This window comes from Syngnathus acus, chromosome 3 (assembly GCF_901709675.1).
Source record: "Syngnathus acus chromosome 3, fSynAcu1.2, whole genome shotgun sequence".
NCBI classification, from domain to species: Eukaryota; Metazoa; Chordata; class Actinopteri; order Syngnathiformes; family Syngnathidae; genus Syngnathus; species Syngnathus acus.
In genome coordinates this window covers 5,464,167-5,484,686 of record NC_051089.1, presented here as the reverse complement: position 1 = coordinate 5,484,686, position 20,520 = coordinate 5,464,167, and the positions used below count along the sequence as shown (strand labels likewise).

At 41.3% G+C, this 20,520-nt stretch overlaps 1 protein-coding gene across 1 annotated transcript in view; it reads left to right on the top strand.

Annotated features, from left to right (window-relative positions):
- Positions 1 to 20,520, top strand: part of hcn4 (hyperpolarization activated cyclic nucleotide-gated potassium channel 4) — a 52,750-nt gene that overhangs the window by 17,982 nt on the left and 14,248 nt on the right. The window contains exons 3-5 of the mRNA XM_037248155.1: positions 7,836 to 7,997; positions 11,937 to 12,155; positions 20,349 to 20,495. Of these exons, the coding sequence (XP_037104050.1) occupies positions 7,836 to 7,997; positions 11,937 to 12,155; positions 20,349 to 20,495 (528 nt within the window). The remainder of the gene's footprint in view (positions 1 to 7,835; positions 7,998 to 11,936; positions 12,156 to 20,348; positions 20,496 to 20,520) is intronic.

Sequence of the window (20,520 nt, the reverse complement as noted above, 5' to 3'; positions counted from 1 at the left end):
ATATTGGTGTACAGTCATTTTGACACAAACGGAACCAAATCCATCGACAGCTTAACAACAATAATGACGGGTCTATCAATTCTCCTGGTTGCACAATCAAAACAATCAATTAGACACCTTCACCCATGTGCATGACAATCGGAAGGTACTGAATAGAACCTGATTGCCAATCAAAGCACCTTTTCACTGGACCTGTCCGTCGTCCGTCCTCTTACAGGTGCTCTGTTATTACACAACCACCCAGCCTGCACACTGTGTGGAGATCAGTGTGTGCTGACATCAATCTCTGTGATGCCATTTCAAACAGAGGAAAAGTTCAAATGAATCACTAGGAGTAGAATCTTCCCCTCATGCATGCCCTACGCCGCTTCTGGGAGCCCGAACGAAGACATCACGGGATATTCGCTGCGACTTTTAACTTGACGTGGGGGTCGGCACTGTGGTGAAAAAAAGCAGTTGCGTGTTAAGCCTGAGCACTGAGGCGACAGCGTGATTAAGGAGGAAAAATCGCAAAGGAAACAAGCAGATTAGATAATTAAATAAACATCGATACCTCACGGGCAGCGCAATAGATTTCTGGTTAGCACGTCTGCCATGCGGTCGAAAGGTTCTGGGTTGGAATCTCGGCGATGTGAGACTTGCATCCTTTCTTGATAGCTGTTTATTTTCTGAAGGTACTGATATTTACATCGGTTAAAAAACGAAAAAACTGTGGACAAAATCTGCCGGCAACTATAACCAAAAAAGAGACAGCACGACTTTGCACTGCCAGCTGCCATTTGCATGTTTCATGCGGTCGCAGGTGGCGTACGAGGGCGACTGGGCTGGCTGATGAGTACCAGTTAGGCAGACAGAGTAAAAGGCCAGCTTTGCCTCAGCGCCAGCCTACTCCAGATGCATCCTCACACAAATGTCATGTGTCACACAGGAGAATAACTTGTCGCCACCTGACTGACTCTTTGACTTTTCCCATTGACGTTTCCTGCTACATTTGAATATTTTGGGAGAGGAAAAAAAGCCTCACAAGACACTCCTGTCTGACCCTTTGAATGTTGAGATAAAAAGGAAGTCAAATAAGGAGGTTCTGTTGGTATTTCCCATAAGACTTTCACATTTCTTGGATTGTTTTTTTTTTTACCCTTTAAGACCACCATACTTCTTGCTTGCCTAAAGGTTGAAATTACTTCTATTTTATGGATAAATACCACCACATTACATTCAATCACAATATACGTACGCACAAAAAACATTTATCTCGCCAGAAACATCTTAAAAAAAATTCTTCCTATTCACAGACAATGTAAATAAACACACAGGCACTCACACTAATAATGTAAACATTTGTCAGAAAAGGCGCACTGCCACACATTTTTATTTTGGTTGTGCAGATTTTCTGATCGACTTAAGTGTCACTTCATGAAATGTACACACGTCGACCTTGAAACGAGGGCGTTCCCTGGTGCGCTTATTGTCCCAGAGGTTTAAGCACTGTACGAAGGTCTAGCACCACTTGATGATGAAACCTCATATTGCACGTTTTGAGTCATTTCACAGGCGCTCACGGCGGGTGACAAATGTCACCGGGCGACTCGACTGATTCGTGGTGACTTGCGGACAAGGCAGGGGGGGAAATGGACACACCTGTCTAATATGTACGACTACCCAGTGGCGTAGCCAAGCCGGGGCGGCGCCCCGATTAGGACTCCCTGCGCCCCGGTTGAAAAAAATCGAGCTTTTTCGATTCTTCATTTTCATGCCGTTTTTTTCTTTCGGTCTTGCGCGAATGTGCTTGCGCTATTCTATGTGCGCGATGTTATCCATTCGCCGTTTGCCTCCCGGACCCGGATGTTGTTTTAGCGATCAGCGAACGGCGTGGGTGATGTTCGATTTTTTTTTTCTGTGGGCGCGCGCCCCTACTGGAAAAATTCCTGGCTACGCCACTGCGACTACCGACTGGCCAAAGGCTGTAAATGTGTCCCCTTCCACATAATAACGACAGCTGGTTGCCGACATTCTGTCATAGTAACGTAACTGGTCGGAAAAAAGATCAGCTGCAGCGGACTTTTTTCTTCCCACCTATAAGGCGCATTTCCACATGCCGATGACACTTGCGGCCAATTAGTCATCATTAGTCATTTGGGCTTCATTCATGATAAAGAACTTATTTTTGTTTTGTCATTAAATAGTTCAGTAATGCACTTTAAAGTTAATGGTATATATTACAAGAAAAGAAAGAATATTCATTTTTCTTTACTTACTTATATGGGAAAAAAATATAGGAATTTGATAAAGTTCAGTGTTAAAATAAGCACTTTGTATACTACAATACTCTTGTAATTTCCTAAATAAAGAGTTTGCAGTACCTTGTCGATTTTGCGTATGAATTGTTATAAATCAGGATATTGTTCTATATCGATCATAGAGCACTATATCGTGATGTATCGTGAATGAATCACAGCAGGCTTTAAGATATCGGCAAATATCGTATCGTGATTCTTGGTATCGATATGATATCGTATCGTGACAAAACCCGCGATTTACACCCCTAGTAAACACACAACATTATCTCCATCGTTACTGTATGTCGAGTGCTTCAAGACAAGTGTTTAAAAAAAAAAAAAGGTCATTTTCACGGCGCTTAGTGCAGATCTTTCGTGACTCATCACACCGTGCAATATTTAGCTCTTGTAACAAGACTGAATGCCATCCAGCATTGCTCACTTAAATGACATCAACTTTTTTTGATATGGCAGAATTGGCACACGCAAACAGTCAGACACGCACGCACATAAAATAAAACACTCGATTTCAGCATGCTGCATTATGAATAGCGTTGTGGTAGTATCACCCAGTTTCTATTATTGTTTGGCTTTAATTTTCTCTCCAGTAAGGAGTCACTCAAAGGCCACTTCTTGCGGGAAGTGTTTGACTTGAGTAGAGCTGAAACAAACGTTGCACATTGCATCGCTTAATACTGCAGGGAGTTCATTTGAACAAACTCTCCCTTCTTTTATTTTCTATTTGTTTCTTCTTCTGTTTAAGAATTCTAGACAAACAGGATGGAATAAACCCCCCAAAATGTGCCATTTGTATCACTAGCCCAGACAAAATAGTCTGTGAGTGATACAAGCATTTTTTTTATTTTTTGAGTCAAGACCAGTAAACCAGATTCACATTAATGAGCCGACACAATAGAGGACATTCATGTTCTGTCCACTGATAGTGGCAAGTCTGCCTTTGCTCGGCTTAAGTGCAGCCAAAGAGGTTCCATTATGAATAATGTGGCAATTTTGGACATCTGACGGCGCACCTCACTCGACGTCATTTCGGCCTGCATCAAAGGATTATTATTATTGTTATGCAAGTTCATTTGGATTTTTCTGACACTTTTTCAAAAATAATAATCTCTGTCCATTGACTTACGTTAAAAACATTGCTCTTTTCCACATACTGTCCATCCATTATAATGAGAAAAAAAATACCCCTCCAACCACAAACACATCATTGCGACATATATCTGGACCAATCAATCATAATAATAATAATAATAATAATCACATCCAACAGATTCTATTGGTGTGTATATATTTCTTCTCATCCCTCCCCTGCTCCACACGCGAGATATAACCGCTTGTCCTTAAGAGGGGCGCAGTGTGTTAGCAGCCCAAAGCACAGACATGTTGGCACATCATTACAAAAGAGTTGAAGTGTCCTTACGCATGCTACTTGACCCCCAAACTGCTTCAGTCGGCCATGCCAGGAGATAAAGAGAAGCGGGCTTCACGGGTCAAAGCAGAGCTGGATGTTTTTGGCGACGGTTTATCTTCACACAATAGAATGTGTTTGTGTTTTAAAAGACAAAATCTTTATTAAGTTTTAAATCTGATTAGGAATCAATGAATCAAATGGATGTTTCACCCACATTTGAGATTTAAACTCGTATATTTTTAGGATTGTCATCATGGAAGTCTGGCTGGAATTGCTTTACAATGATTTGCCGTAAATGGACCATCTTGCTGATTAATAACCATTTCGGATTTTTATCACATCAGTCGCGTTTACTGTAGCATTTAGCCACAAACGTTAATTTTAAAGATGAAATATCACCGCGTGCAGTCATACCGTTGCAAACGATGTTTTGACCAAGTTTAGGTCTAGAAGAGTTGAGTGAAAGTTTTCTCCAAACTTAAATTTGGAAATCAACCTCTTTAGACATTTTCAACCTTGCACTCGTGAGTTTGACTAGGGTGTCCCTAATTAACTGAAATATGTCCTTAAAAGGAATCATACACATCTGCGGCATCTTTCACTCTTGCCAGCTTCCTCTTGTCACTTGTCTCCGGGATAAAAATAAGTCTGTGACCGGATATTCTCCTCATCCGAGTTGTCTCCTGTTGATGAACCAGTGACTTGGATGCCATTACTCATCCCGTTAAGATCAGATTCCGTGCAGCACGCTAATGATTCAGCTCCGAGGGCGACCTCTCGCCATCCTCCTCAGAACTGTTTCAACCCACCGAGTCCATCAACGTTTTAGGAAATGTTGTTGAGAGGAGCATGGAAAAGTGCTGGAGTCGTTTTCAAAACATAAAGAAATAATGTTGATGCTCAGATTATCCGTGTGTGCTTTATCAAAAGATACGTAGTCATTTATTCCTTCTACTGGTGACGTACTGAGTATCTGCTTGAAGAGAGTTTTTTTATTCGCTCAAGCAAACACGAATTGAGGTATGACGTCTTTTTTGTTGGCGGCTAATTGAGGCACGTTGTCGATTTGAGAAAACACATTTATTGATTTAAGTAGAAGACGAAGCCTACTCGGGAACAAATTGAGGTTTATTTGATATGTGGTGTTTATTTTTTTTGTAGCTGACTAATTGAGGCATGCTGTCGATTTAAGATGAGGCAATTAATTTTGAGGAAAAAAAACGCTTCCATTTTTTCACGCTCGGGCGCCTTGATAGACATGGCCCACCCCTCATCAGCACCGCCCCCATCCTCCCCATCCCCGGGTACCTGAAACTGTGACCACTTCTCACTCATTAAATCCACGCAAAGTTATTTGAAGAAGGTAAATCAACTCATCAGCCGCCACTCGCTGACCCGTCTCCTCGGTCAAGGAGTGCTCTTTGAGAGATAAGAAAGAACGCAAGAAAAGATTTAATGAGCCATTATGGGGTGCACAATGAGGCTCTCCGGCGACACTGACAGGTCCCCAACACTGTGAATGGGCCCCGTTGTTCTATGAAGAGCCACCCAAGTGGATTGAGTTTTTAAAAGACCATTGCACATAAATGTGTGATCCAGCACAAACTGAAAGGCACATCTCGCCAGGAAGAGTGTTTTGTTTTTCTTTTTTTCATGTGGTGATCGGTGCCCTGCAGGCCTGTTTAGACAGATGATGGAAGGGTGTTCCCTGTGGTCCACTCCCAGGCCCACTTCTCATTCACCGCATGCACTTCATCCACCATGACGGCATGCATGCACATGACATCTCGGTGAAGGCCTTTTTTTTTTTTTTGCATAAGATAAACCCTTCCCGCGGGTCAGCCATGGTGTTAGCTGATTAGAAATGAACTTTGAGGCACGCACGGATTGATTTAATTGATAAAGCTCATTACTTGTCACACTGAAATCGTGTGTCAATCAAGCACGGCTGATGATGCAGCACGGGGTAATTACGACGCGACTCATTACATTAAAATTTGCAAATATGCACATATTAAAAAAAAAATAATGAATGTGTTTTGAAAAATATAGCACAATTTTATTTTAAAAAAATCCTTGATTACTCTCCACCTGACTTACTTAAAAAATGCTTTAAAAATGATAACAAATTGCAAATTATTCCTATTCATTGACCAGCACCTGTTAAGTGTGCCACAAATAGCCTTTTGCTTAAATTTCCTTCCATTTGACTTAAAAGCAGTCATTTCCCATCTGGAAATACGATTTGTGAAATGAAATGAAAAATATATCAGGAGCTCTGACGAGACAAGAAAATGAGGGGTACCTCATGATTTATTCAATTGCCACAGAAGTGAATTGAACACTTTTAAGTTTATGGAATGCCATTACAGCAGTGAGAGGAAATTGGACATCCTGCAACAACGTGCAGTGGAATTTTTTTTCCAAACCACTGCATTTAAAGGAAGATTACGCCCTTAATAAAAGGAAAACAAACAAAAGCACCCAGGGCTAAACATCAGTAGGAAGCAAATGGGCAGGAAAGAGTGGCGTGTTTTTTGTGTATCTGTCATCCACTCTTGAGAAAAGCTGCCCGACGCTTGATTCGCACCCTGGCACACTTTCACAGGCGCTCTTCCATGATGGAGTTACAATGATGTGATTTGAAGGTAGAGCGTCGGCGGCGGCGGCGGCTCCTCTCGCATCGTCCCGACAGAAGCACATCGGCCGCCTTGTTCATAACGCGCAAGCAAATAAACACGCACAGGAATAGAATCAACAAGCAGGGAAGTCAACAACAGACACTTTATTCTATTAGATGGTTGATTTCCCCCTCTGAAGTTCCAATGAACATCATTTAAATCCATTACAGGTGATCAAATAAGCATGAGAAACATAAGTATAATTTCAAGCAAATCAATTCCACAACAACTTATTACTGCAGCGAAACAACAATTGTTCCCTGCAGGAATAAAATGCAATAATCTTTTTATTAACTGAACAGGCAATTTTAATTTCATGTTGTCCTTTGTGATCATCATAAAATATTTTAATCACATTTGCTGTTGAACTCAGTCTTAGTTTTAAAGTTTTAAAAGTAATTTTTTTACGTCGTCCTTTTAATGCATACTGAAAATCAACAACAAATCATGACAATGTCACTACAATATTAGTCGATCCTCACAAATGTAATATGCCATACAAGTGAAAAAAACATGTGAACCACAGTTATTCAGAGTATATATTTTTTGTAGTGTCTGACATCGAATTGATTTAAGACCTTAAACCAAACAAATAAAAACAGCACCAAACTACACTAACCACTGTATTTATCCATTTAATGGACAAAAATGACCAGATGAAAGGGTTGATGTCATCATTTCTTGCTCACAACCAAGATGAACTACGCAGTCTGAGTCGCAAGCCCTTAAAAGGCCCTGAGTGGATTTTAATCAGGTGTAGAGCAGTTAGCCGTGCTCTTCTGTGGGATTAAGAGGCTTTCCAATGGCCACGGCCATTAAAATCTACACCGGCCCACAAGTCCTGCAGCGCCTTGCGAGTATATTTATCATTAGGATTAACAAACCCTGCCCGTGAAACAATCTCGGCCCAGGAGCGCCGTTACCTCCGCCCTGGCTTGCCATTATTGTATTTGGCTGAGTGGCCGATGATAGGAGTGATTCAGCAAAGTCACCGTTGGGAAAACAGGGGAGCGTCTCCCTGAGGAGGCTTGTCAGAACATCTGCATGTACCTGCTCATCTGTGTGTCGAAAGCTTTGGCTTTGCGAGGCACTTTAGCAAAATGTAATTAACCTTTCACTACTCCACGTCCCTACAACTGAAACGTCCATCCGTCCATTTTCTACCGCTTAGCCGGAATCGGGTTGCAGGGTCAGTAGCTTCAGCAGACTTCCCTCTCCCCAGGCACTTCATCCAGCTCATCCCGGGGGATCCTAAACCAGCTGAGAGACATAGTTCTCCGTTGTGTCCTTGGTCACCCCCAGGGTCTCCTTCCAATAGGACATCCAAAGAATTTAGCATCCACTGACAACGCCACCACACGATCAATCCCTTCAGCGTACGGGAATACACTCCTTGACAATCCACAGAGATTCTGGGAATTTAATGACCTGCTTTTCTCCTTGCAGATCTTCCACATGACCTACGACCTGGCCAGCGCCATGGTAAGGATCGTCAACCTTATCGGCATGATGCTGCTTCTTTGCCACTGGGACGGCTGCCTGCAGTTCCTGGTGCCCATGCTGCAGGACTTCCCCCCTGACTGTTGGGTGTCCAAAAATAAGATGGTGGTAAGTGTTTTTCCTGCGTTGGTATCCCATCCCCTCTGTGTGTTCCTGCCTGATCCAATCAGACGATACGCTGACTTATCTCCTTCATCCACCTCTGTAATTACTCCACTAAAGCCCTTTAGCATCCTGTGAGACCTTGTCTTGCGTATCTGTCATCTTAAAGCCGAAATTAAATCAACTGTATTCGTCAGCCAAATGTGCCCACATGCAATCAATTTAGTGAAATGTGCATTGATCTTATATTTAATTCTTAAATGATACTTTTAACGTTTTATCGTCCTTCCAATTTCTGGAACTACATTCCCTAAAGACGGCGAAGGTGTCGCGACCAAATCGGCCGTGTTTCCGATGGCCTCACGTTACCTTAGCACGCGACAGGTTACCCACCGTAATTTATAGCCTATTTTTGTGAGGCCAAGAAATTGATCAGTGAGCTGCCCCTCCTCCCTTTCAGTGTACATCCCAATGAATCAAACGTACATTTAACCTCTACGGAATGCCACTGAGGAGACTGCTTCCCTAAGTGATGGCTCATCAATATATGCGCGAAGGTCAGCGTCTCTCGGGAACCGCCGGTGCCATTGTGTGCCGTGTGTTAGTCATCACTAGGAAATTTATAAAAAATAAAAGTGATGGTGCGTGTTGGAATACAGGCGGCGCAGATTGAATAGGCTTATTGGTTTTGACCCAACAGGCACCTCTTAAAAGTGATTACATTCGGTGTTAAAAGCAGCCTTTGTGCAAAGGGAAGGTCTCAGCCAAGAGAATGTCTGCAGAATTTGATGCATCAACAGATATTTGTGTGAAGCATTTTTGTGTACGATCCACAGATGCCTTTTAGCATTTCCTTGCTAATCTGGCATGTTGTTTCCAAGAACATCACATTTCTTGTGATAATTATCGTTATTTTGAGAATGAAAGGCATATTTTTCTTGAAAATGTTTGTTCCCCCCCCGAAAGTCCTTCATCTTCAAATTAATTATTACCGTGTTCGGGTAGCTAACGGATAACAGTCAGCCTGCCTCTGCTTCTTATCGGACCTATTGATGGTGCTTTCATCAAAATGTGAGCGCAATTAATCTATGGCTAACCCTAACCCTTGTTTAGTTTCAGCTAGTTTTTGCTGTCTGTATAGACGTTCTATTTGTAGCTCTATCACAAGGTTTATACGCATGGCCTGATCTGTGTGTAAATTGCACGTCTTGACACACAAGTCCAAATTGATAAATCCCATACTTGACTTGGGAATGTTGAAACGCACGCTTTACGCACACTTCTGCGCGTACGCACGCATGATAAAAGAGCCCCCTGGATAAGCTTAAAGACGATTTAATATTCTTACAAGAAGCAACAACAAACGTGCAGCGAAAGCAGCTTGTGGCGCATAGAAAAAGTTCAGGAATAGCCAAAGAGTAATTGATTTGGCCTGTGTCAAATAGTGAGCTGTCCTTGAGGTCCGCGCTCTTGTTAGCATTTGACGTTAACCAAAGTGGCTGAATAATTGATGTAATCGAAGGGAACGGTGTTGTGCAAATACTACGGCGAGAGCCCACTCTGAGGAGAATATACGGCTCGCGGTCAGCTGTGCGTGCCAGAACAGATGTCACATGAGTAGTTACATCGCTCAAGGTATGATGTATTTGGTTCATCATGCCTCGGTGCCTCGCTGACATGCCGAGCGCTCGCTTGCTCCGTACGCCTCGCCTTCCATCATGAGAAACGACAGATGTTGCACACCCATTTCCCTTGAGATGTTGCACAGTTTAGCTAATTTTAGCCTACAATACGTGCCTGTCGGCGTCGGAATTTTTTTTCCTGTATCAGACTTCCGACCTTTTGCCTGGATTGACACTGCAGGTGTGAATTAAACAAAATTTAAGCACGGATACACACAATGTTGTAGAACAACCCCGTCAGCTTATTGTCATTCAAGATGATTTTTTAACACGGAGAAGGGGACTTTAACTTTAAGTCATCTGAATGACTGTAAATGTGCTTCAGTAGGTACTGCTGAGTTGGTTAGCAACAATACTGAAATGGGCTTCACAGTTTACTGATGTGAAGGTGTGAGCCTGAATGTTGGTTAGGCGGATGCATCTCACTAATAAAAGACGATTCGATACATATCGCGATACATGTAGTTTGATACGATTCAAGGACTGTTCGATTTTCAATCAAAACCGATTTTCCAATTCAAATCGTTTTGTTTTTTTGTTACACCCCTATAGCAAGGACTTTGCATTCAGTATTCTGTAACCTCGTTTAGCAACACGAGAGAACCAAAATGTTCAACATCCTCTTTCATTCGGATGTCCCCGAGCTGAGCGACAAAAAATATGCACTCTAAATCCTGCGAGATGGAAACATGAAGCTTCTCATCCGGCAGCTCTTTGTTTTCTTTCACACACTAAATGCTGTCTAATTAATTGCATTAACTAGAAGAATAGTTCTCAGTGTGACGGAATAACAAATAAATCTTCTGCTTTTTCCATTCCAGGCTATAGCAGCCTACCCTCTTATTACCTGGGGTTCTGCATTACTTCAATTCTGCCAGAGTCATTGAAGTCGACATCATTTCTTTTCAAATTAAAAACATTTCTCAGGTGTTTTAATGAAATGTCTAACATGGTCAAAATACCCTGAGTTTTAAGGATAACAGCGCATGAAACAGTCCTGAGAGCTCTTGTCAAGTAAACGGTGGCTTCCTCCATGGCATCCATTCTTGTTTACTCTTTTACTTATCATCGAATTGTCAAGATGGCAGCGCGTGCCAGAGATTTCTCTAAGTCTTTAGCCAGATTTTCCTTTATCTCATCGAGCATTCCACGGCATGCTCTTGCAGTCATCTTTACATGACAACCGCTCTTAGGAAAAGTATCAACAGCGTAACATTTTCTCCATCTGTTATGATGGACAGATTTAGAGATATTCTTGTGACCCTTTTCAGGTTGGGTTCAGGTTCTGTTCACGTCAGGCAATGCTTCTTGAGAACAGAATAGTGGTGTGGAGTTTTCATTAGGTCAGGTAGATTTTTGATTGGATCCCAGGTTGGCAGGACTATTGACTCTGGAAAAAAAACATAAAATATATACTATGTCATATCAACAGATTCTTGATTCTCTTGATTTGATGCTCACTGAGCTGGATTTGCTGATGTCGTTTTGAGTTAATAATTTAACAATATGGTGGATACTGCTTTTCTAGTTTCTGCCAAATGTGTGCTGGTCTGCTTAGCTTTAGACATGATAATGGTTCCATGTAATTTGGCAGTCTTAAGGCAGAGCTTTGCAAAAAAAAAAGTACCAAAGAGACCCAACTATGTGAATTCAAGCAATTAAAAAAACAACTCTGCCATGGTATGTGCACTCTGCGATACAAATTTTTAGACCTCTAGCCTCTGGCATTATTTCCCCGGGTCATCGCTTCCTACCTTTCCAAGAGTGGCGCTAATAAAATGGCTATCTCTGCTTTTTTTCGACTGTGGAAATTAGTTTGAAAGCAATTTAGACATGTCAACTCCCAGGAGAAATTTCTATTGATTGACCATGAACTACCACAAAGATCTAAAGAGGGTAAAAGAAAAAAAAATATTTATCTACAAATAAGAAAACCCGGCGAGAAATCGCATCTTTTCTAAATGGCTGACCTAGTTTCCTGCCACACACGCCAGCGTCTCCCGTGTGTGTCACGCCTTATTCGCCTGTGCTCGGGCTTCCGTTTTGCGCGTTTGGGCCCAAAATGTCGGATCGGTGCGTTTGCATATTGAGACGGCGCACTCTGGCAGCTGCCTCAAGTGGACAGCTGCCATTGCTTTGCGTCTTTTAAGAAGGCGTGCGGGCGAGCATCCGAAGAGCCCCGCTGACATTTGAACGTGCCTTCGACTGGATTAGCAAGATGGCGCATGCATCTTCTGTTTGTTTGTTTTTCCCCCCCCTGCAGAACGACACGTGGGGACAGCAGTATTCCTACGCCCTGTTTAAAGCCATGAGCCACATGCTGTGCATCGGCTACGGCATGTATCCCCCGGTGGGCATGACCGACGTATGGCTGACCATCCTTAGCATGATCGTGGGCGCTACGTGCTACGCCATGTTTGTGGGCCACGCCACCGCCCTCATCCAGTCGTTGGACTCGTCGCGACGGCAGTACCAAGAGAAGGTGAGTCAAAAGAAAGGTTGTATTAGGATGAACTCCCATTTAATGCTTAAGAGATGTTCCAGAACCAAAATCAGCCATTTTAAAAAACATTTTTAAAATAAAAACAATATATAAAAAAATATATATTTTCAAAATAAAAACACGATATAAATATATAACATCAGAAATGTACAATATAAAAATAAAATATAATAGAATGAAATATTTTTAAAATAAAAATATATTAAAAAATTACTATATACATCAAATATATATATTTAAAATAAAAACATGATATAAATATATAACATCAGAAATATACAATATAAAAAGGAAGAAATATATTTTAAAAATAGATTTATCCTTCCCCTTTACCCTTATGCACTGCTAGCCTTGAGTTCCGCAACTCGCTTTCAAAAAATATCTACCTTGTCCATGAAATGGTACAATTTATAAAGTAGCGTAGAAAAGTCCACTTGTGTGCTGAGGCAATCAAGTCAAGCACCATTGAAGCAATCAGGATATAAGAATACGTTTGCACTATGATCCTGGCAGCCACTGCAGACCAATCTCCCCGAAACATAGTGTGCCATGCCGTTTGGAACATTGTCTTCTCCGTACCCGAGTTTTGCTCAATTGGAATTTGGTAGTATATCTTTAGAAGAATGTGTGATGCCATGGAATACTGTACTGTACATAGGAATTCCCATCTCGGTATGAATCGCCTCCAAGATTTGATGTGCCCTTTTGTGGACTGTCAGGTTTAATCGTGCTCACCTTTTTACCATCGTCAAATAGCTTTCTCATCCTACAATGTGTCAAATTTTCTGACACTTTAAAAATCTCACTGAGCATCCGGCAACCTGAAGTTGGACCGTCTGTCTCCAGTAAGATGCTTTGCTAAGCAGACCATGATTTTTCCATTTGGGCAACCTCATGCGGCGAGGAACCCCAGCATTCCCACTTTGTTGGGGGGGGGAAGCCCCGACAGCTGGCTCATTGAAGCCGCCTTCCACAGGCGCCCGGCGTGGGCGATAATGAGCTCAGCTGCCGGGCTGCCACATTTCTCGCCGTCTGTGGCGCGTGGGAGAGAATAGATGGGAGGGTGACCTACGTCGGATGTTGGGCTCGCTTATATTCAGAAGGTGGATGAGAGGGAGTGAAAGAGCTTTGATGATGTAATGGGACTTTCAGGTAGCTCAGAGTGGACGTGTTTAATGTTTCACCTTCACGGCCAGGATGACTCGTGCCATTAATACAGCGGATCTGAACGGCAATGTGCTGACAGTTAAAGCTGAGCTTTTGTTTTGATTGGCGCTATTAATGTATTGCTTCGAGCAGGTGTCCTTATAATTTTGCCGTGAATCCTGATAAAAATGAATTAACAGGCCAAATGGAACCATACCAAATGGTACGGTCGAGTCACCTTATGTCATCCTATGTCAAGACATTAGTAAGAAGAGTAGGCCAAATATAGTTTACTAAATGAACTTACAGTTTATGCTTTTGGGAAAATCTATTATGGAAATATACGTATGTGCTTGGAGAGAAATACTATAAATAAAGAAATAAAGAAAGATCGCAAAAATATGGCATGGTTTGTGAATGAGTTTTTCAGTAATTAGCCGAGTTAGGTTTCACAGGAAAAACAAAATAATCGGTGTAATTTTAGTATCATTCCTAAACAGCTGGTATGTTCCAGCGTCCCTAAACATCCTAGAGCCACATTTTTCATTTTCTGGGTTCACTCTCTACCTGCCTAAAGATCCTCAGGAATCCCCCTCGCTGCTCACTTGAAAACACCCCTGCACTCTCGCAGCCTGCAGACAGGTTATTTCTGCGGCAAGCAATTAAATTTTAAGATGGCGGGTTCTCCCGTTTATCTTTTTCGCACACTTTGGTGATAAGATGCGCTCGACCGTGCGCTGCAAGGGGACTCTTTGCCAGTGCCGTGTTTCTGGATTGAGAAGGGATTTTGTACATGAAATATGCATAAACTAAAATTAAATATGCATATTAACTACAAAACAACATACAAAAAACCCCAATAAAATGTACTATAATATATAATATTATTTATGTAATTAATTGTGGAATATTTATATTAATTCACATACAATACAATACAATAATTGTGTTGTAAAATCAGGCGGAGATATTATTATGAAATTAGCGGCATTTACTTAACTTGAATAAAAAGAGCGTCAAGCAAAGCAAAACAGCCAGTATCAACTAGCAACATGCTAATCATCACACTGGTCATTTGCATATTATGTGGTGGATGCCTTTCTTTAATAGGCCATAAGCCCATAAAAATGTGACCTGTCACAAGCATTTAATGCATGTTAATGAACTTGCAAAGTCAGGCTCAGGGAAGCACCGGCATGCGGTAATTCTAGCTCCCATAAACACATCTTTAACGCCATAAACTGTGAGAGGCATTAGAAGGACGAGCAAGCAAGGTGAGGTACTTAAAAGCGCATATAGGCTGGATAATGGCAAGTCTTTATTGGTGACATGAGACTAAACACATGTTCATGGTGGATACCTCAGCCAAGATCATATTAAAAAAAAAAAAAAGTCTTCTTTGCAATATACTATACTGTATTGAACATTGAAGGCCAGACTTGTGTTTTAAGACAGGTTTTACTGCAATTGTAAAAGCATCATAAAGAACTACAACAATGATTTCACTTTATATGTCTGCTTCAAAAGACATACATTTTCAAATAAGCGATTTTTGTTTTTCGTTTTTTAAAATAAATATTAAGTGGAAACCATCATGCAACCAGATAAAGGGATTTGCCTGAATCAGCGGAATAAATAAATAAATAAATAAATAAATAAATAAAACTAGTTTGTGCCACTAAAAACCTAAAGAAAAAGTTAGTTCTTTGGTTTGTTGCACTGAGGCTGGGTAATGTTTGTTTAAAAGCCGTATCAGCCATATATAATGTCATATTTTTATATTTGTGATAGTGATTGTATGTATTGTTTAGATTCCATTTGATTGGACTCCATTTTACCTTTCGCCTCGTAGCTGTGAAGATTTAAAGTCCGTGTTTACGGAAAGATATTCAAACCATTTCTAAATTGAAAGGCATTTTGCCTGTTTTGTGTGGCACGGTGATTGAGAGGTTTGAGTGGCCGGTAATTGGAAGATCGCTAGGTCGATACCGAAGCCCCCAGTCGGTTCCGATGTTTCGTCATCACAGTGAATTTCCTTACTGTGGGAATGGGAGGGATTATCTTTTCAGTTAGATTACTTGCAAACTCAAAGTTTTCTTCCTTCACACTGCAGACATTTTAGTTTATTTATTCATTTTGCTGTACTGTTGTTTGCATTGATCGTGTCGAGGAGGTGCAAAACTAACGTCCGGGTACATCTCAGTTAGGCTCCAGGATAGCCGTGACCCCAGCTGTGATAAACATAACATCTAATCCCTCCAATTATATTTTCGTATTTTGGAAAAGATCAGGCAAGAACACACACCTGTTCTACTGCCTAGCGGTAAAGTGTGCAGAGCTACATTTTGGATGGAAAAAAAAAGGAGTTTCCATCAAGCTTTTGTCGTAGCTAACAAAAATCATAGTTTCACATTTTTCCGTCTGGGACATTTGAACAAAAAAAAACAAAACTCCAAGCTTTTCACATGGGAAAGAGCAGGAGACGATGGGGAAAAAAACCACTCTGCTCTCAAAGATGGTGAAAATTATCATCAGAAAATGACGGTATAATCTTTCCTGAATAGAATTCTATTACAATATGGCACCAGGAGATAAATGCCCGCGCTGTCAGAAACGAGCAAGCCGGCTTAAATGGGCTCTTAAATAGGAATCAGGCAGCCTGTTAACTGTTCCACAAAGTAAGAGAGCCGGGCAATCACACCAAATACTAAAAAGGATGGGGACTTGAAGTGTGGCCCCCACTGAGATGAAAAATTGCATTATTAGGTTCATTTTCACATGGAGCTTGCCAATCCTGCGCCGTGTGTAAATAGTTTGTGGAAGACACAAAGCGAAGCTGGGAAATGAAGTAAAGCGACTCATCCTTTGACCGACGCGTAATGGAGAGGGAATAAGAAGGTGTGTGAAGAGCGACACTGTCACTTAGTGGCGTTTTATAGGTATTGATGTTTTAATAAGTTCAAATAAATGTATTTTTACATACATTAGAATATCGATATTTCAGCACAGTTGTTGGTTCCTTAGCATTCTTTTCACAATCAAATATAATGTGAGTAGAGCTATCAAAATTAATCGATTAATCGACAACTATTCGAGCAGGTTGTTATTTACAAAATGGTTCCATCTTGTATGCTAAGAAAAGGTTTTATCCGATTATTCGATTAAACGATGGAATAATCGAAAGAATAATCACTTCTAAAAATATTTGTGACCACCTGAAATGTGACCAATTCACATTTCATTTTGGTCTGGTTCTCAAAGGAACAGGTTGTTACTTACAGGATGGCTCCATCTTGTATCGGCGGTGCAGAAGAGAATTCCATCTGTGCAGATTGGGGGCACAAGATGGCTGCACGTGTGCACAGGGCACGCTTGCCATTCCGGCTCGCGTATAAGCCGCCGCCGCCGCTTATCTTCATCTATGAAAATGGAAATGTACGATGGGAAAGGGGAGGGTGGGTTGGATGTGGGGGCGCTGCAGAAAGAGGAGATAATCTCCCTCATTTGTGTCTCGTTACTCACGGACGCTCTGTTATACTTGAACTTTTCACATCAGAGCTTTAACGCTGGTGTCGGATGGCGCTATAGTTAATTCCAAGAGGGATGCCGTCCATTGAGTGGCTTGTTGAGACACGTCGGTCCCAAGCGTCTTCACTTCAAATTGGACCATGCTGCCCCTCCCATTTGAATCTCTAATTAACACTTGGCAATTAAACAAGTCTCCTATGGAGTGGGGTGAGTTAATAAGCGATCTCAAAATGAGCATCTGTGGAGCTCAACGAGCTCTCATACGTGGCCAACCAAGCCACATTTTTTACATCAGCAAATATTCTGTAATATTGGCTGCATTCAAATAAAAATAACCAAATTTCATTTTGAAACAAAAATATTTTTTAAAATAAAAAGCCACGTATTGTACTGTATCATAAAAATTGTTTATAGAAATTGCGCCCCAGAAATTGTTCGTCATCCATTTGGAGATACAATTGGAGATACAATAAATGTTTCTTGTTGGACACCAGCAATATTGGCAAAACAAACATGAGAGTCCAAATTTTAACAACTGAGGGATGAAAAAAAAGACACCCAGTGTAGGAATGATCCTTTTATGAAAACGACGTTTGTCTTTGGCCAAAAAAGCGTGTCTATAATCCGTAGAGGATACAATCAACCCAAGGACACAGCTGTCAACAAGTTGAAGAGCTTAAGTCTCATTCTGCCTTACAGAAAAAGCCACTCGCTTCTCATTAGTCCAGACCTGACTGACGGCGGTAATTTAACACGTTTTCATTCTTCAGTCTGCCATGCAGAGTTACAGCCAAGTCCCAGGACTGTTAATGTACCCACGGGGTCCACACATTCAATCTTAAGTTTTGTAAATCATATATTTACTTATCTCCACTCTTGATCAGTTTTTAGATTACTATAATTCACGTAGTATAAAATACAAAAACAAATTATTATCATTATTACTATTGCAAATGAATCAAATGTATTGACTTATTTTAATTGAGCACATTTTACAAAGTTGTTTCTCAAAATGTAATGTTTGATACAGTACATACAAAGATTAACATTGTGCAGATATAATCGTATAAAATGACACACTGTGGACCAACCAGGCCATCAGTGGCTAAATGCAGGATTTCAAAAGCACGGAACAAAACGGAGCCGACCACCGCATGCGGCACTGTCTGCATGTACACATCAATCGAAAAACAAAGCTATGCGACAGTATTTTAATGAGGCCTTTGTTCCTGCCGCTGACTTTTGACTGAGCCACACAAGGTTAGCAAGAAGGTGACAGAGCAGTGGGGGGGAGGGACGAGCAATAAATGTTTAGAATGTATAATCAAGTGGCTGACATCTGAATGAATTATTCACATCGTAATAACAACAACAAAAACATCAGCGTGTGCATAGAGAGCTGCACGAGACCGAGTGGAATTGGGGGAAAATAGGAACGATGTCGTTTACATATACATTACTAGCGGTATCATGCGTGACTACTTCATTCTATAGACTATGATTTCTGTAAACTACGGTAATTAACACTCAAAAGGATATTAGTGAATCCAGGGACCATATTCTACATGAGTACAGAGAAAAAAAATCTTTTTTATGGGTGATTTTGGGTGGAAATTAGCTCATGAGCGTTAGCTAACATAGCATGTTAGCATTTTTCACCTTCAGCGGTACAACGAGATGAAAACTTGAAATTAAAACATAAAAAATATTGTGATTGTTAATATAAAAGTATGAGATGTATAACGTTCTCATCACATTTGTTGATTTGTCCAAGTGGAGTGTCAAAGCAGGGACGGTCGTGGTGGCTGCGCGGCAATAAGCTAATTTCCTGTCAGGCAGGAAATCATCTCGTCAGCTCATAGGTCGCTTTCTTTACATCTGATTAACATACTTGGCCGGTACCGTGCACTCGAAGGGATTTGAAAAGGAAAAGCACAGGGACATTGTCTTGCCTTGTAAGATGAAAGCCAGGGGTAAATAGATTTATTAGATGCTGACAGTATATTTTCATGAATGTGAATGAAAATATAATAACCCTCCGCCTTTGAAGCTTCACATGCTCGTGAGACCCCGCCGTACTCCGCCAGCCAATCGGAACGCCTGCGTTTTTTTTTCCTCAGCACCTTGCCATTTTCCTTTCATCGTCACATCAGTAAGTAAATTACCCTCGTGACACAAGCCATTCATCCATATATGGATGAAGTATTTCATTTACCTCGGCCGTTTTACATTTGTTTGTCTGTCCAAAACAACTGCGGTACAAACCCCAAATGCATTGTGTAAATAAAAATGGAATATAATGAAATATAATTGATTCACTGCAGAGGCAAGATATTACATTTTCTTTTAATTTGATGGCTGCTGCATGTTTTAAAAAAACAGGCCATGTTTTCCACTGTTACATCACCTTTCCTTTTACCAACACTCAATAAGCATACAGGAATTGATTTTTTTACCCCATTCTTGTAGTTGCTCAACAGTCTGGGGTCTCCAGTCTTGTATTTTGTGTATGCCAATGCAGTTTCAGTCTAGTCTCGTCGTCACAATCAAATAAGCAAGGAGAGGTGTTGATATTTTTTCACGCTTACGTGAGCAAGTTTACAAAAAACTAATATTGCACAGTGTGGTTAGACTGATAGCGTGTGGTTAGAAGCTTTGTTATTGTCTTGTTTCTGCCTGTGATACTCTTTTTGGATGTGTGCTGTCTCTGATAATGTTCCGTGCCCTCTTTGTGGCACGGCTGTCATATGCTGTATGTGGCGTCGTGGTGTGAAGGCTATTCCACAGATGTGTGGTGCAGTTTTAATGTCACGCTGAAGAGCCGTCCCGTCTTTGTACACTTTGGTTTCCATACCAGGCTGTGATGGATTTGGTCAGGATCCTCTCCGCTGTTGTGATAGCCTTTTCAGATTGGCGTTTACGAGGGTGAGTGTTAAGGGTTGCCAGACCCAAAACTTTTGCGATCCCCCACCTTGAACCATCACCTTCTCAGATCCTCGGTGACTGCTATAGTGAAGTTTGTGGGTGGGAGGGCTACCAAAGGTCATCTGAGCAGTTCAATGTAGAGATTGTAGAGATCAAAGCGAAGATCTAGCGTCATCTGATTCATGCTGGATTGTTCTTTTTTCGTTGGAGGGCGTTTTCTTTGGTTGAGGGTCAAGGATGCTATCTGTTATTATTCCCCGAGGGAGCTTTGATGTGCATTTTGGCTTCTCCCGTACACACTGTCATGCTTTTATTCTGAACAAACAGCACCTTTGACAAACTGAAACTCTGTGATATGTCTTTGCTGGTGCGTGTCTTTGATGTCAGCCTCATTACAAGAGTCGGATTAAAAATAGCTGAGTATTATTTCAATGCTTTATTGGGTTGTTGTTTGGGGTTATTATGTCCAATAAAACAAACTTTTAAATGTGATTTTCTTTTTTTCTTTTTTTTTTTTTACAACCAACCTCCATGTATTGATGTCCTTTCCGTGGCCTGATTTTTCTCCCACAGTACAAGCAAGTGGAGCAATACATGTCCTTCCACAAGTTGCCGGCAGACATGAGGCAGAGGATCCACGACTACTACGAGCACCGCTACCAGGGCAAGATGTTTGACGAGGAGAGCATCCTGGGGGAGCTGAACGAGCCACTCCGAGAGGTATGGCAACCGCCGTCTTCCGGGT